Raw genomic sequence first — 14,623 nt, forward strand, 5'->3', positions numbered from 1 at the left:
CCCCTGTTGTAGTAGAAGCCAGTTATTTAAAAATGCATAAGAAATTAGAAATTTGATATTGGTAGAAGAATCTAGGAATGATAAGTAAGTGACAATTTTTCAAGCAACTCTTAAGGCTGTACAAATTTAAACTATGTGGTTGAAATGTTATAAAGTAGCTACCAAAACCAATATGGAGACAAGCGCCAAGAAATCATTCTGGGGGAAACCAAAAACTTCCTTCACCTGTATTATATATGAACTTATGGAAGGCTTAAAAAAAAAAAAAACCTTCCATGAGTTTTGGATCCAAGTCCATGTGATCTTGTGGCCTCAACGTGTGTGATATAAAGACCAGTCATTAAAAATATGAGAAGTGCCAGTTCCACTCCCTTACAAAACATAATTATTTCAAATACATTGATCTACTTACCAATAAGGTGCATACATAAATATCCTAAAATTAGTAGAAAAGATTCCCATTAACCAAGATATAATTAGAACTTACAAATTTAGTGAGTTTATTAAAAACAGATAAATTCTTACTTGTCGTCTTGTTGACGGTCTTCTTGATCACTAAATTCATCATCGTCTACCAAGTGTCCAAAAGGCTCAGAAGAAATTGATACCATATTGGAAAGAATAACTCTGCTGTCACTGCTGCCAGTAAGTACTAATTGGTCATGGGAATGATTATAACGCACGTTCCAAACCCTAAAGAAAGAGAGGGAGGGAGGGAGGGAGGGAGGGAGGGAGGGAGGGAGGGAGAGAGAGAGAGAGATAATGAACACTGGTCCCTTGAGTAGTTCTTATTGCATGTTGCAACTAAATATTTTGGAGATATCTTAAGCTATTAAAGTTCATATTGTGAACAACGATCAATGATTGCAATAAAACCATTATTTGCTAAGAAACAAGTTGACTGGATGGATCAAATCTAGAGAGTATACGGTATATAATGAGTTAGATCCAGAATACCTGAAAGTGGAATATCACACATATACCACCAGAGAAGCGAATGTGGTACCATCATTAAGTTTATTTCCAGGGATTTTCAGCTAATTTACGAGGGTTTTTATTTCTTTTACTCTGAGCAACCTAAGATAAAGTTTAATAAGTAATTAGCTTTAGAGCTTATGTTCCAAAAGAATGTAAATATAATTTAAGACTTAAAAGCTCATGTAAACTCTGGCTGTCTCATCTCCACATCTGCCAGAAATTGACTGTCTTATTCAAATACCTTAACCATTACACTACACTGGACGGTGGGATGTTTATTCATGAAAGAACTATGTTGGATTCAACTTAATACATGCTGCCAGGCTGAAGAAGAGAACACTCCTTTACTTTTGGCTAGGTAGCATGTCACAAGACTATCAAATTACCTTTCCTGAAAGCATGAATAAGCCCTAAGATCCTGCTACAAACTACTTTCCACTTGAATTTCTAAAATTCTATTATACATAATCGACAAGGTTTGCCGTCAGGGTAAGTTTTAAAGCTAATTTTTGAGGGGGGGGGGGCACACCTCTAATTACTACTTGAACTTCCCAAACCCTCAAAAACAGTTTAAAGACAATCTATGAGCATCTTCAAACCTGCCAATCTCTGTAAGAGGAAGGAACACAACCAAGTGAGCAAATGACTTGTTTTATTGTATTTTTAAACACAACACAACTGAGGCAGAAACAAATTGACTAAGCTCTCAAATGGAGCAGTGGTTTAGTTTCTTTCCATTTGAATTGGTATGCGGACCTGGTGTGGAACTGCCTAGAGTCCAGGGGTGGGCAACTGTGGCCCTTTTATGACTTGTGGACTTCAACTCCCAGAATTCCTGAGCCAGCCATGTTAGCTCAGGAATTCTGGGAATTGAAGTCCACAAGTCATAAACGGGCCATAGTTGCCCACCTCTGGCCTAGACTTAAGCCTGCATATGGTTTAGTACCTGGTCTTCATGTAATTTCCTTTAAGGAAGAAATGTTTATATTCTTAAACTAAAATCCATTAAAATATTGTATTTCCAATGTTTGCATGAATGTATAAGGAATATGTAACATTTCCCCTGAAGTAAAGCAAAAATGTAAATATAAGTAATATTTATAAATTTAGTATAATACAAAGTATTTGTAAATATTTTATTAATTCAATCCAAATTATCCCCAGATCCTTACAGTGAACAGTAAAAGGGTCCATTAAAAGGGAATTAGCATTATTAATTGTGTTTTTAAGTTTACATATCATGCCAATGTCTTCAGATATTCGGCATCTGTAATAAATTATTAATCTATCAATAAGAAAAGATGTTAAAAAGTTGCATCTTGTACTAAATGACTTCAAAGTTCAGGATTATTTTCCCACATATATTGTTACCAAAAAGAATTGTGAAACATGAACATTATATCTCTTGACAATACAAAAGTATTTCAATGTTAATCTTCTAAAAAAGAAAGAACTACAGTAAGCTCTACTATAAACATATATTAAAAATACTTTTCAGCATGGGCAATATCTTCCTAGTAAGCACTTGTTAGCTTTCAAAGTGTTTATTTTTCTTCCGATTAATAGTCTCTGATTCTTAAAGACTGCCCGATCAGATCACTGCAGGTTTTTTGACAAGGTTTTTCAGATGTGATTGCCATTGCCTCCATTTTAGGACTGAGAGAGAGTGACTGGCCGAAAGTTACCCAGGTGGCTTTGTGTCTAAGGCAGGACTAAACTCACAGTTTCCCGGTTTCTAGCCTGATATCCTTAATCATTATACCAAACAGGCTCTTGGAAAATTTTAAAGTGTATAAGCTATATAAAATATTTGCTGTGCTGAGAAAAAGATGAAGATCTGTAATCCAAGATGAACCTCCCTGAAATTATCCTGGAGAACAGGACAATAAAAAGGGAATTTTAGAAAACTGCCAAATAAATTCACTTTACCAATGAGAATGTTCTTCTAGTGTCTTCACTGCCTCATTGACGTTTCTGGTGTCCCAGAATTTCACCTTGCAGTCATCTCCACAACTAGCCAGATAGTACTGTTTGTTGGGATTAAAATCTAGGTCCCGCACCAGCTGTCCATGAGCATTTTCTATACAATATATTTGGCTGTAGGAGAAACAAAAAAAAAAAAAAAGATTCATCAAGAATAAATACATCTATAATGAATGCTAGGTAGGCTGCTAATAAAAAAAGGGGGGGGCATGTTTGCACTGCAAATTTATTTATGTCCATTTAAGGAATGATCATTAAGGAATGATTTGTTGCATCTGTTCTGGTGGCAAGAACTTAGCACCACTGCTTCACTCCTTTAAAACTACTGTCTGAATTGAATGTCTGGAAAAAGACCATTTACCCTGAGCAAACAATCTGGTACCGCCCATCATATGAACGCAGAGCTTCTGACACCTAGATACACACCACCATATCCATCACTCTACTCTGTATTGCTACAGGGCAGCAGGTAGGGGGAAATAGCTATTCATTAGTTTCTCGTCTTTACCATAGTGGCAGCATCCCCGAGAACTTGTATCCATGCCAAAGTCCATCTTCCATGTAGGAAAATGGGGGACAAAGAACTAATGAGTCGACCGAGATCACCATATGTGCATGTCACAGTGCCAATGATGAAATTCAGATGTGCATCACAGTAGATTTGCAGCAGGTTGGATGCCGGTTACAGAAACCTCTTGCTGGCACTGACTAAAAAGTGAACATGCTGTTTCTTTCTCACTTCATTGCGAACTTGGTTCGTTCTTCTGGCATCCAGCAATAGAAGCAACTGTCAGTTTAAAAATGAGTATCTTGAAGTAGCATGGGACCAGCAACACAAAAAAATCTACAGGGTGCGTATGTCGTAATTGGGGGTGGGGGGAAATTATAAGCCGTTATTGCAATAATTCTTGGGAAACAATATCAGCACTGGGAACTATTTAAAAAAAAAAAGATGCCAAGAATTTATATTTTTTGCCCGTAATTTCTAATAGTAAAAAGAGAAAATATTGGATGTTTTAATAAGGAACTTTTTAAAAAGTCAGAACATATTGATTCTCATTCTTCACAGAATAGATAGTCCTTGACTTATGACCACAATGAAAATTCTGGTCCACCTGCTAAGGAAGGTGGTTGTTAAATGAACTGAACCCGATTTGACAACTTTGTTTTATCAGTTGTTAAGCCAATCACTGCAGCTATGAAATGAATCATGCGGTCGTTAAGCAAATCTGGATTCCCCCTTCGACTGCACTGGTTGGACCTTAGGTGAATAAGTCACAAATGGCAACTTCATGATCCCAGGACTCTGCAACCACTATAAATATATGCCAGTTGCCAAGCACTTGAACTCTGACCTATGACTATGATCATATGACTATGGGGGTACTGCAACGGTTGAAAGTGTGAGGACAGGCCAGAAGTCACTTTTATCAGCACTGGTGTAACTTCAAATGGTGGCTATAGGAATGGTTGTAAGTCAAGGACTACTTGTAGCTGTGTTCCATAAAGCCATCACAAATCCTGAATCAGAGAATACTGAACCAAACAGGATACTCGTTTTCAGCAATAAGAGCTGAAACAAGAAGGAAGAGTGTCCCCTTATTCATGCTCAGCTGGGAACTGAGCATGACTCAAACTTTCCCCTGCCCTGCACATGTTTGTGAAGGACTGTGAAAGCACCACAATATGAGAGTCACAATTAAATTATTAGCAAAGAGGTGAATTCGCAAATATGGAATCTGTGAATAATGAGGACTGACTATATTTTTAAGGAGCAAAAAGAAGCTGAAAAAGGTGATAGGGAGAATCACCAGCATACCCATGGAATCGGTCCCTTTTCAAGAATTCATGTCCCATATATTCTTTGTCGGCTCTTACTGAAGAATCTTGAAATCAAATCTCTGCCAGGAAGTGTCACAAAGAGGAATCTTTATTTTTTTTTTTAAAAAAAAAAATTGAAGCTTCATATCTTTTTAAACCGTAAGCCAAAGGGCAAGGCCTATCATGTTTTTATTGTTCTCTAAGTTACCATTAGAGCTTTTCAGGATGAAGGGGGAGAGGGAGAAGGGAGTTTAAATACCTTTAACAAATAAATATTCCCTAACCTCTTCCCCAAAATCATGTTAAACATGCAATTAATACCGCTCTGAATTTGGCCCTTTTATATACATCCCAGACTATACAAAAAGTTTCAGCCTGGAGGTAAAATTGGAAGAGCAGTAGTGGCCAAAATTGTGGAAACCTTTTGGGAAAAGTGTATTTTTGAGATTTGATGGCTAATAACACCACTTTTTCTTTTGGAATTTCAAGATAATCATATTCCACTGCTGGAATGGCCTGGGAATAGCCCAGACCTTAACCCAATTGAAAATCTATGAAGCCGACTAAAGAAACCTGTTAGTCAGAAGTGACCCAGCAAGAAAACCCAGTTAATAGAAGCAATCATTCAATCTTGGTTTCACATTAGAACAGCTGCAGAATTAAAAGACTTGCTTCACTCCATGGGAAGATGTTATAAAGCCGTAATTCATGCTAAAGGTCCAACTATTAACTGACATGGTGATAATTTTTGTATATCTCATTTTTGCTATTTTCTTCTTTATACTGTAACTGCTATTCTAATAGCAAATCCTTCATGACAGTTATTGCATTACATTCTTGGTTAAATTATCTTTCCATTGATGTATAATTTTATGGTACTATTCAAAAAAAAAAAAAGTGGTGTTATTAGCTAGTTTTAAAAAGTTCACTTTTCCCAAAAGGTTTCCACAATTTTGGCTTAGAAGAGACAATTGTTCCCTTTTATAGATATACCCCAAGTCAAATTATTTGTCTCTACAAAAATCCATGCCCTGCAGGGTCAAGTCTGATTATTTCATGTTGTATGGAGTATAGATGTTTTCACTCAGAAATATCAAAAATATTTTATCTGTTTTCGGTATAACCTGGAAAACATCCAAAATCAAAACATAGGTATATATGAATACATGTATGTGGGAGGAGGATTTAAGGAGGGCTAAATACAGGTAGTCCTCAATTTACAACCACAATTGAGCCCAAAATTTCTGTTGTTAAATGAAATATTTGTTAAATGAGTTTTGCCCCATTTGATGACCTTTCTTGCCACAGTTGTTAAGTGGATCATGGCAGTTGTTCAGAGAATCTGGCTTCCCCATTGACTTACTTGTAAGAAGATAGCACAAGTGATTAAACAAGGGTACTGCAACTATCATGAATATGAGTCAGTTTTCAAGAGTCTGAATTTTGATCACATGACTGTGCAGATGCTGCAACGGTCGTAAGTGTGAAAAGCAACCTTAAGTCACTTTTCTCAGTGTTGTTGCAACTTTGAACGATCACTAAACGAATTGTTGTAAGTCAAGGACTACCTGTATTGCACACGTGTGCACAAAACAAGAGAAAGATAAATCCTCCTTTGCATTTAAAATTAAAATCCCATACAAGAAGAGACCATGGAAACTACTTTTTCCAGAATGGATCAATCTTGTATTAGTGAAAAAATAGTTGGGGCAAAAAAATCAGAATAATTTTAATGGACTCGTTCATAAGTGACAGCTCAACCACAGCGTCACTGAAGCATCTTGAAACTACTTCCCAACTATCTCATTTATTTGTCTAGCTGGTACAGAAGTAGCGCAATGGGACCTATATACTTTTCAAAGACTATGTTCCAAAAATGGAACCAGGACCCATTTCCAGAGAGAATTCAGGAATTTCCAGACACTGAAATAGAAGCCCCAGGCTTAAGCCATTCATTTTGCTCTATGGCATAAAAGCCAATACAAAAAAGTAATCACCTTTTTTTTTACCCAATCCACTCTGGTGGGACAAATTCTGAAAACCATGAAAAGGCTGATGGGCCACTTAGACTCTGCTGAGTACATAGGAATGGAAAAACTGCCTGTATGAGAATATTTAAAGATAAACCTAAACCATGGTTTAACAGTATGTGTGGCTATAAAATGGAATGTGTAGTTGTCCAATTCTGCCATTCTATCCATCTGGAAGTGAGAATGAACTTTTGCTTCGGTATATTCCAATGGTGACTGAAATGTTGCATAGTGATACTATGACTTCCCTCTCAGTGCCCTAGAGGCTGTTGATACTGAACGCTGGCAAGATAGGATGGCTCTGGATTTGGGGTTCTTTGGTCCATTGAAAACTGCCATCTTTAGACTTAGATGGGTGGCACTGCCCCAGAGATTTAGTATGTAATCTGTGGGTTCTTCTGGACTCATGACCTCTGCTCAAGGAGCAGATGGCAGTCGTGGCCAGGCGGGCCTTCGCTCAAATGTGGGTTGTGTGCCAGTTATGCCCTTTCCTGGACCAACAATTCCTGCTCATAATTACCCATGTCTTAGTCACTTCCCATTTTGACTTCCGCAAAGCTCTCTACCTTGAAAAATAACTGGAATCAATTGGTTCAAAATGCAGTGGCCCTCATGGTTTTGTACAGGCCTAGATATGCATATGTTCATCTCTCTTGCAGGGGCTGCACTGGCTGCCGATTTGGTTCCAGGTCCAATTCAAAGGGTTAGTTGTCACCTCAAAGTCCTATATGGCTTTGGACCAGGTTATTTCAAGGACCATCTTTTCCCAATCTATCAGAACGGGGATGCAGGGAATGCTATGGGTCCCCTCCATCTGGCAGGACTAAGACAAAGGATCTTTCCATGGTGGTTCCTTCCCTGTAGAACATCATCCCTGCAGAGATAAGATTGGTCCCTACTTTGACACTCTATGCAGATCAGGAATTACAATGCAAACATGTTCCTTTATATATATTCAGGACTGACCTCAGTCACATTATTGGTAATTCTCAGGGCTACAATCGCCTTGAGAAGAGAAGGAATATAACAGCACTCTTCAAATATTTGAAAGGCTATCCCATGGAAGAACAGAAAAACTTTTTTTAAAAAAATTTTAGGATGAAAAACATGGAATTAACTCATTTAATGTACAGTAAGGCTGATTTCCATAAATGTTAGAAAAAACTTCCGAACAGCAAGAACAGCTCAACAGTGGAAGCAGTTAGTCAAAGAGGAGGTGGGCTCCTTTACATTGAGCAGTGGCTAGTTAACTATCTGATTTTAATTGGATTCTTGCACTGAGGAGTAAATTCTGTTGAGTTCCAGTTCTATGATTTTAGGAGTCTAACAACGTGCAAATCTAATCAAGCATACCACAATAAAATGAATTAATTTTTTAAACCCAAGCAATTAACAACAGAAACCAATTAAAAGCAGTGGAGGCTAAAATATCACCAAAAGATAATCTAAAAATATACTGCTCAAAAAAATAAAGGGAACACAAGCAGAAGACATCCGAGATCTGAATGAATGAAACAGCCTTATTAAATACTTTGTTCTTTACATACAGTAGTTTACACACTGCTCAAACAACTAAATGGAACACAAAACTACTGTATGTAACGAACAAAGTATTTAATAAGGCTATTTCATTCATTCAGATCTCGGATGTCTTCTGCTTATGTTCCCTTTATTTTTTTTGAGCAGTGTACATACACTACATATTTGGGTTGAAAAATTGGCCTACTCTAGTTTATTCTCTATATATCGTTGAAGGCTGCCCTGCAAATTTAGATGGTATCGGTGTAACCTGATATTGTCACATAATACCAGTACTTCAGGAGTTGCACTGGAGGGCATTCTCCTCTGCAACAATAGGCATTGTATATTATTAATTTTATTATTCAGGATATTATTATTATTATTTTATATACTGGTATAATCACCTTGACTGAAGCAATAGATAGGTAGGTAAGTAGGTAGAGATAGATGATGGAGAGACAATGGATGGATGGATGGACGGACAAGCAGACAGACAAACAGAAAGGTAGGCAGGCAGATTTGGCTGCCATATTTTTTCCAAGTGCAATTCAAGGTACTGATAATAGCCTTTAAAATTCTACACGGCATAGGACCAAGTTATCTGCAGGACTTCTAAATAAAATTTGTTTGACAAAGTTGTACCAGTGAAGGATAGTGGGATAGACTGCCAGAATATTTCTTCTTTGGAAACTGTTACCCCTCCCCGCCCCTGCAAAAAAAAAATCAGTATCTTTATTTCTAAAATTTAGAAAGCTTGCTAAATCAGCATCTAGGAATTGAAGAGGCCAATTAATGTTGAGCTAATGTGTGTGAGTGTTTTATTGCTGTTATTGTTGTTGTTAAATAACTTTAATATATTTATACATTTCTGTGTGGGCATGTGTCGGTATGTATCTACACCCACAGATATGTGGTCTTTTTGTCCTTGTTTCACATATATTATTTGGCATGTAGGTTTTGTAAGCCATTTAGGATTGCTTGAATGAAGGGCTGCAAAGCAGTACAAATAAATATATGAATAATAAAAGCTTGAAAGCATGGAGCAGTCTTTATCTGGCGACCAAAATAGAATTCATCTTCTGGGGGAGATGGGGAAAACATGGCTGAAAGGCCTGTTTCCAAGTGGCTCCACCATAGGAGTATGAACACCTTGGAGTCTAGAAAACCATCTCTTACACAATCTTTCCTCAAGATCTTGTGGCCCAAGGCATGAAGGGATAAAAGAAAGTCTAGTCAATTGCTAAACAGGCTGCCAACAAAGCCAGGGTGGGGGAGAGAAAACACAAGATAAGAAGATGTCACGGACTGTCTAACAATTTTGTTTAATAATGACCCACCACACAGACATGACATTGCTATGCTCTTGCTCTTCTGCTCTTGCAGAAAACGAAAAGGGAGAGGGACTGAAAAACACAAAGCACTATAAACATACATTTTTAGCATTTGCTAATTGAACTGATGGGGGGGGGTGTTCTATCAAGAAGTATAATTGGAAACAATGGAAATATACTCCTCCCCACGAGCATGCAGGAGACATAAAACTGAATTTAAAGGCATCTCCCCTTTAAGGCAGGAGAAGTTATTACAAGACATCCGTCTTCCAAGGCTAGTGATAAATTACTGTGTGCTAAGGGGATAAGCTGTATCTTAAAAAAGCTGGCACAGACTTCTGTTGTCATGGCAACAGATGTGCACAACATCACTCCTCTGCTTATCAAAATCACAACTCGACCAGGAAAGGAGTCCTATATTTCTTATACTGAAGTATTAGCTTTGCTAGCATTCAAAATTGTGATATGTTGCAACCCCAACCTTAAATAAATATATACCAAGAAGCTAGCTGTTAACGGAATGGAAATGCCTGGTGTGTTATCTTACACCATCAAAATCAAATAGAAAACGGAAAGGGTCTTTTTCCTTTATTAAAAAAAAAAGGGGGGGGGGAGGAGGAGAGTAGAACTTTTAAAAAGGAAAGAGGGCATCAGAGTCAGCCAGTGTTTAAATCCAGATCCAGGAGGTAAGGCTGTGTTGGTCTGTTCTGAGCCCTATCAGCTGACTTCAAATGACATTTTATAAAATACACGCTCAGGGTAATCTATTTCATTTTATCTAATGGGAGATTTATTTATTTACTTCAGCCAGAGAGGAAGGGGCGCATCTCATTAGATATAAGGATAAGGGGAACATACGACAGGTTAGTTATTAAAAAAGCAATGGCAGGTGAAAATGTGACAGGTTAGTTATTATAGCTATGCCAAGCCTGCAAGCTGGAACAGCTACAACAGTAACCATTACTGCTGCCCATTTTTTTTTTTTTTTAAATTGAAACAGGAGGATCTAGCCAGAAACATCAGGGTAACTTGTCTGGTTGGTGTTTTGTTTCAAGGACACAAAGAGCCATGCTTCTTACTTCATAGTGCGTATATCCCATCCTCGAATGGCCGTGTCATTGGCTGTGGCAATCTGGCTACAGTTGTGATGAGGACTCCATTTTCCAGATGTAAACTTCAGTTGTCCTTTTCCTTCCAAGGTCACTGAATTTGTCAACTGTGCATCAAAAAACAACCCAAATCAGCATCTCTAATACAAGGTTAATCCGAGCAATAACAGCAGCGGCAACTTAGAGGCAATAACAAGCAGAACAACTTGAATCTAAAAATCACAGAATTATTCTTATCTTGGACTAGCTGGATACACATGCTTCGCTATGAAACTATGTGATGGGACTTGCTAAATCGACACAGCTTGAAAATTAATGACGATCGGCCTCTCCTCTCCCCTTCTCTCCTCAGCCTTGCCCCACAGAACCCTATCCTATCCCCCTTCTCTCCCTCAGGCTTGCCCCACAGAAATGTCTCCTATCCTATCCCCTTCTCTCCCTCAGGCTTGCCCCACAGAAGGCTCCCCTATCCTATTCCCTTCTCTCCCTCAGGCTTGCTGCACAGAGGTCTCTCCTATCCTATCCTCTTCTCTCCCTCGGGCTTGTCCCACAGAAGCTTCCCCTATCTTATCCCTTCTCTCCCTCAGCCTTGACCCACAGAAGCCTCCCCTATCCTATCCCCTGGTTGCTGCTGTGAAACTAAAACTGAAACTGAAACTCCTCTCCTCTGCTTGTGTTTTTGCATTTGGAACAGATTTCTTTTCAGGTGGGGAGGGGGAGTAGAACTCCTTAGCATCAGAGTGTGTTAATCATAATATAGGAAATACTAATGCTCTGATGGTCATTTCAAAAAATCCTTTCTTAGTGAGAACCTAGAAGCCAAGAGGAACATATGTGGCAAATTTCAGGTTTGTAGGCTTTACGGTTCTGGAGATTTCGTGATTTCGGCGTGAGTGGTTTTTGCTTTTATATATATGTAGATTACAGATCCAGTCTAAAACTCATCACTAACTTCACACAAGCCGTGCATTTGCCTGTTCAGTAAAATTATCCCGCCTGTATGCATACTCTGAAGCAGGGGTCTCACACCTTGGCAACTTTAAGACTTGTGGACTTCAACTCCCAGAATTCAGAACTCAGCTGGCTGAGGAATTCTGGGAGTTGAAGTCCACAAGTCTTAAAGTTGCCAAGGTTGGAGACCCTTGCTCTGAAGGACTATCTAGAAATACTGTTTTCTTTTTCTTTCTTTCTTTCTCTTTTTGTTAAGTACTGCAGGACTAAAAAGTAAAAAAAGGTCTGTCAATTATGCTTTAAACACAACAACTTTGGTCCCAAACATTTGGTTATATTGTTTTTTTTTAAATATCAACCACTCAAATATTAAATGTGGAGTAACCTATTGTCCTCAGTGGAGAACCTATTTAGACTGTGAGAATCAGATTTGGGATTCCATCAGTGTGCACAGAGGAAAGTAGAGGTCCCTAAATGATTTTTTAGCAGAATCTGTTTTGTGGGGTCAAAAAGCTTCCACACAAAACTTTTCAGTATTTCTTGGTGTTTTCTCTCTCCAAAGTGAGAGGTTACACATGTCTAGGGTGTAGCTCAAACTGCTTCCTTAACACAGCATTTTTTTTATGCCAATGATAAGCCTGAATTATGAAATATAATTAGCTCATTATATTCATTAGACAAAATGTTGAAGGTAGAAACAATTATCTGCAATGGAGTCAGACACTGTGAGCTTGATTATTGGATTACTTTTTGTCTAACGCTTGCCAGCACCTGAACCACCAGTATTTTTTTTTTTTACAGAACAGGAGAATACAGAATTATAAATCTGTATACTTGCATCTTCCGACAGGTTTACCTGGGCATTCGGCCTTCCAGGTAATGTATGAGTCTTGTATACACCCATACAAGAGTTGGTTTATATATGATTTTGCAACATTTAAAATGCTTGAAACATCTGAAATCTAAGCCACAGTGCTAATTACCTGTTAAATGTACTTCTTAACATTGAATAATATTTTCTAGTTCTACTCATCACCGTTTCATAGTATTATTCTGAATAATGTGTATGCAAGTATGTGGGCAATGGGCATACACAGAATGAATTCAAGGTCTACATAGCTTCACTTTGTATTGTTCAATCCAGTACAGGTAGTCCTCAACTTATGACAATTGAGCCCAAAATTTCTGTTGCTAAATGAAACATCTGTTAAGTGAGTTTTGCCTCATTTTACAACTTTTCTTGCTACAGTGGTTAAGTGAATCATTGCAGTTGCAAAATTAGTTAGCAACACATTTATTAAGTGAATCTGGATTTCCCCATTGATTTTGTTCATCAGAAAGTCGCAAAAGATGATCACATGACCTCAGGACTCTGCAACCATCATAAATATGGATCAGTTGCCCAGCATCTGAATTTTGATCACATGACCATGATCACAGCTGATAGTTTAGGACTATCACACTTGAACATAGCAAACATTGTTTGAAGTACTTTGGACAAGATATTTTATCATTGCCTACAATAACACAGGCAATGTTACCATACCAAAAATAAACAATAGTGTATTTTTAAAAACTAGATTTTTTTTCTTAAAAAAATGCTATGTTATTTTAAGGCAAGAAACAAAAACAAAACAAAAAGAGAAGGTCAGGGACAAGATAGCTATATAGAAATGCCCTTAAAGTGGGAGTATGGGAAAAACACTACCTCTTTGCTCAGTATCTGTAGATACTGTAGATCTGCCTGCAGTACAGGAGTGGGAGGCAGGAATGAGCAACTTTCCATTGGCCAAGGTTACTCCAGCTATTTGAGGTGGGATGATGGCAGTAATGAATCAAGGAAATTATGCAAATAAGGAGCCCTTAACACTTTTGTAAGGGATGGAATGCAGGGATGAATGTTAATAAGGAAGCCCAAATAGTTCATTAACCACAAACCATAATGCCCTCAGAAATAATATTGTGGCACCTTAAATTAAAACAATTTCATAATCTCTAAGCTCTTCTATCTCCACATCCATATCACCATGCAAATATTCATTGGATTTTATATTCATAAAGGATGAAGACAGAAGTATGACCATAAAATGAGAGTTATAGGAAGGAAGACATTCTCCAGCTTCTCTAAAAGACAAAAATCTACGATAGTGCAGAACAAAAGTTGGACTGGTACAATATTGCTCAGTGGATCCTAACAACTTACATATACTATGAAGCAAAAATTCAATTCAAAATTCAATCAACGTATTTTGAAAATCAAAATACTGAGGTAACTGAAATTTAAATATTTATTTTTTATTTATTTATTTATTTATTTTCAATTTATATACCGCCCTTCTCCCTGAGGACTCAGGGCGGTGCACAGCCAGAATTAAAAACATGAAATACAAATATTAAAAACAATTAAAATCTATATAAATTTGGCCCAAAATTTAAAAAACCACAAACCAATTAAACATTTAAAAATTTTAAAAAATTTCTTCCTAAGCCAGCCCGGCTTGCTGGAAAAAGTGGGTTTTAAGGGCACGGCGGAAGGCACTGAGGTCTTGGATTCTCCTTATCTCTGGGGGCAGCTGATTCCAGAGGGTAGGTGCCCCCACAGAGAAGGCTCTCCCCCTGGAGGTCACCAGCCTACATTGTTTGGCTGATGGCACCCTGAGGAGGCCCTCTCTGTGGGAGCACACGGGTCGCTGGGAGGTTGTCGGTCTCGAAGGCGGTCTCGAAGATAGCTAGGCCCTATGCCATGGAGCGCTTTAAAGGTGATAACCAACACCTTGAAGCGCACCCGGAAGACCACCGGGAGCCAGTGCAGCTCAGCTTGTAATGCCTGACATGTATAAAGAACAGTGACATTCCACTGAAAACTCCAAATTTAGTGTTGGACTGAACACTGCTGGAT

General features: G+C 38.1%; 1 protein-coding gene across 3 annotated transcripts in view; it reads right to left on the reverse strand.

Annotated features, from left to right (window-relative positions):
• The window catches only part of EIPR1 (EARP complex and GARP complex interacting protein 1), a 61,939-nt gene that overhangs the window by 6,566 nt on the left and 40,750 nt on the right, over positions 1-14,623 (reverse strand). For 2 of the 3 annotated variants that reach the window (XM_070955089.1, XM_070955106.1), the window contains 3 exons: positions 10,744-10,880; positions 2,908-3,075; positions 526-693 (listed from right to left, as the gene is read on the reverse strand). In XM_070955089.1, coding sequence (XP_070811190.1) covers positions 526-693; positions 2,908-3,075; positions 10,744-10,880 — 473 coding nt within the window. The remainder of the gene's footprint in view (positions 1-525; positions 694-2,907; positions 3,076-10,743; positions 10,881-14,623) is intronic. The other variant, XM_070955098.1, reaches the window with a different exon arrangement.

The sequence above is a fragment of the Pituophis catenifer genome, unplaced genomic scaffold (assembly GCF_029215685.1).
Source record: "Pituophis catenifer annectens isolate HBS135680 unplaced genomic scaffold, rPitCat1.0.hap2 SCAF_1, whole genome shotgun sequence".
NCBI classification, from domain to species: Eukaryota; Metazoa; Chordata; class Lepidosauria; order Squamata; family Colubridae; genus Pituophis; species Pituophis catenifer.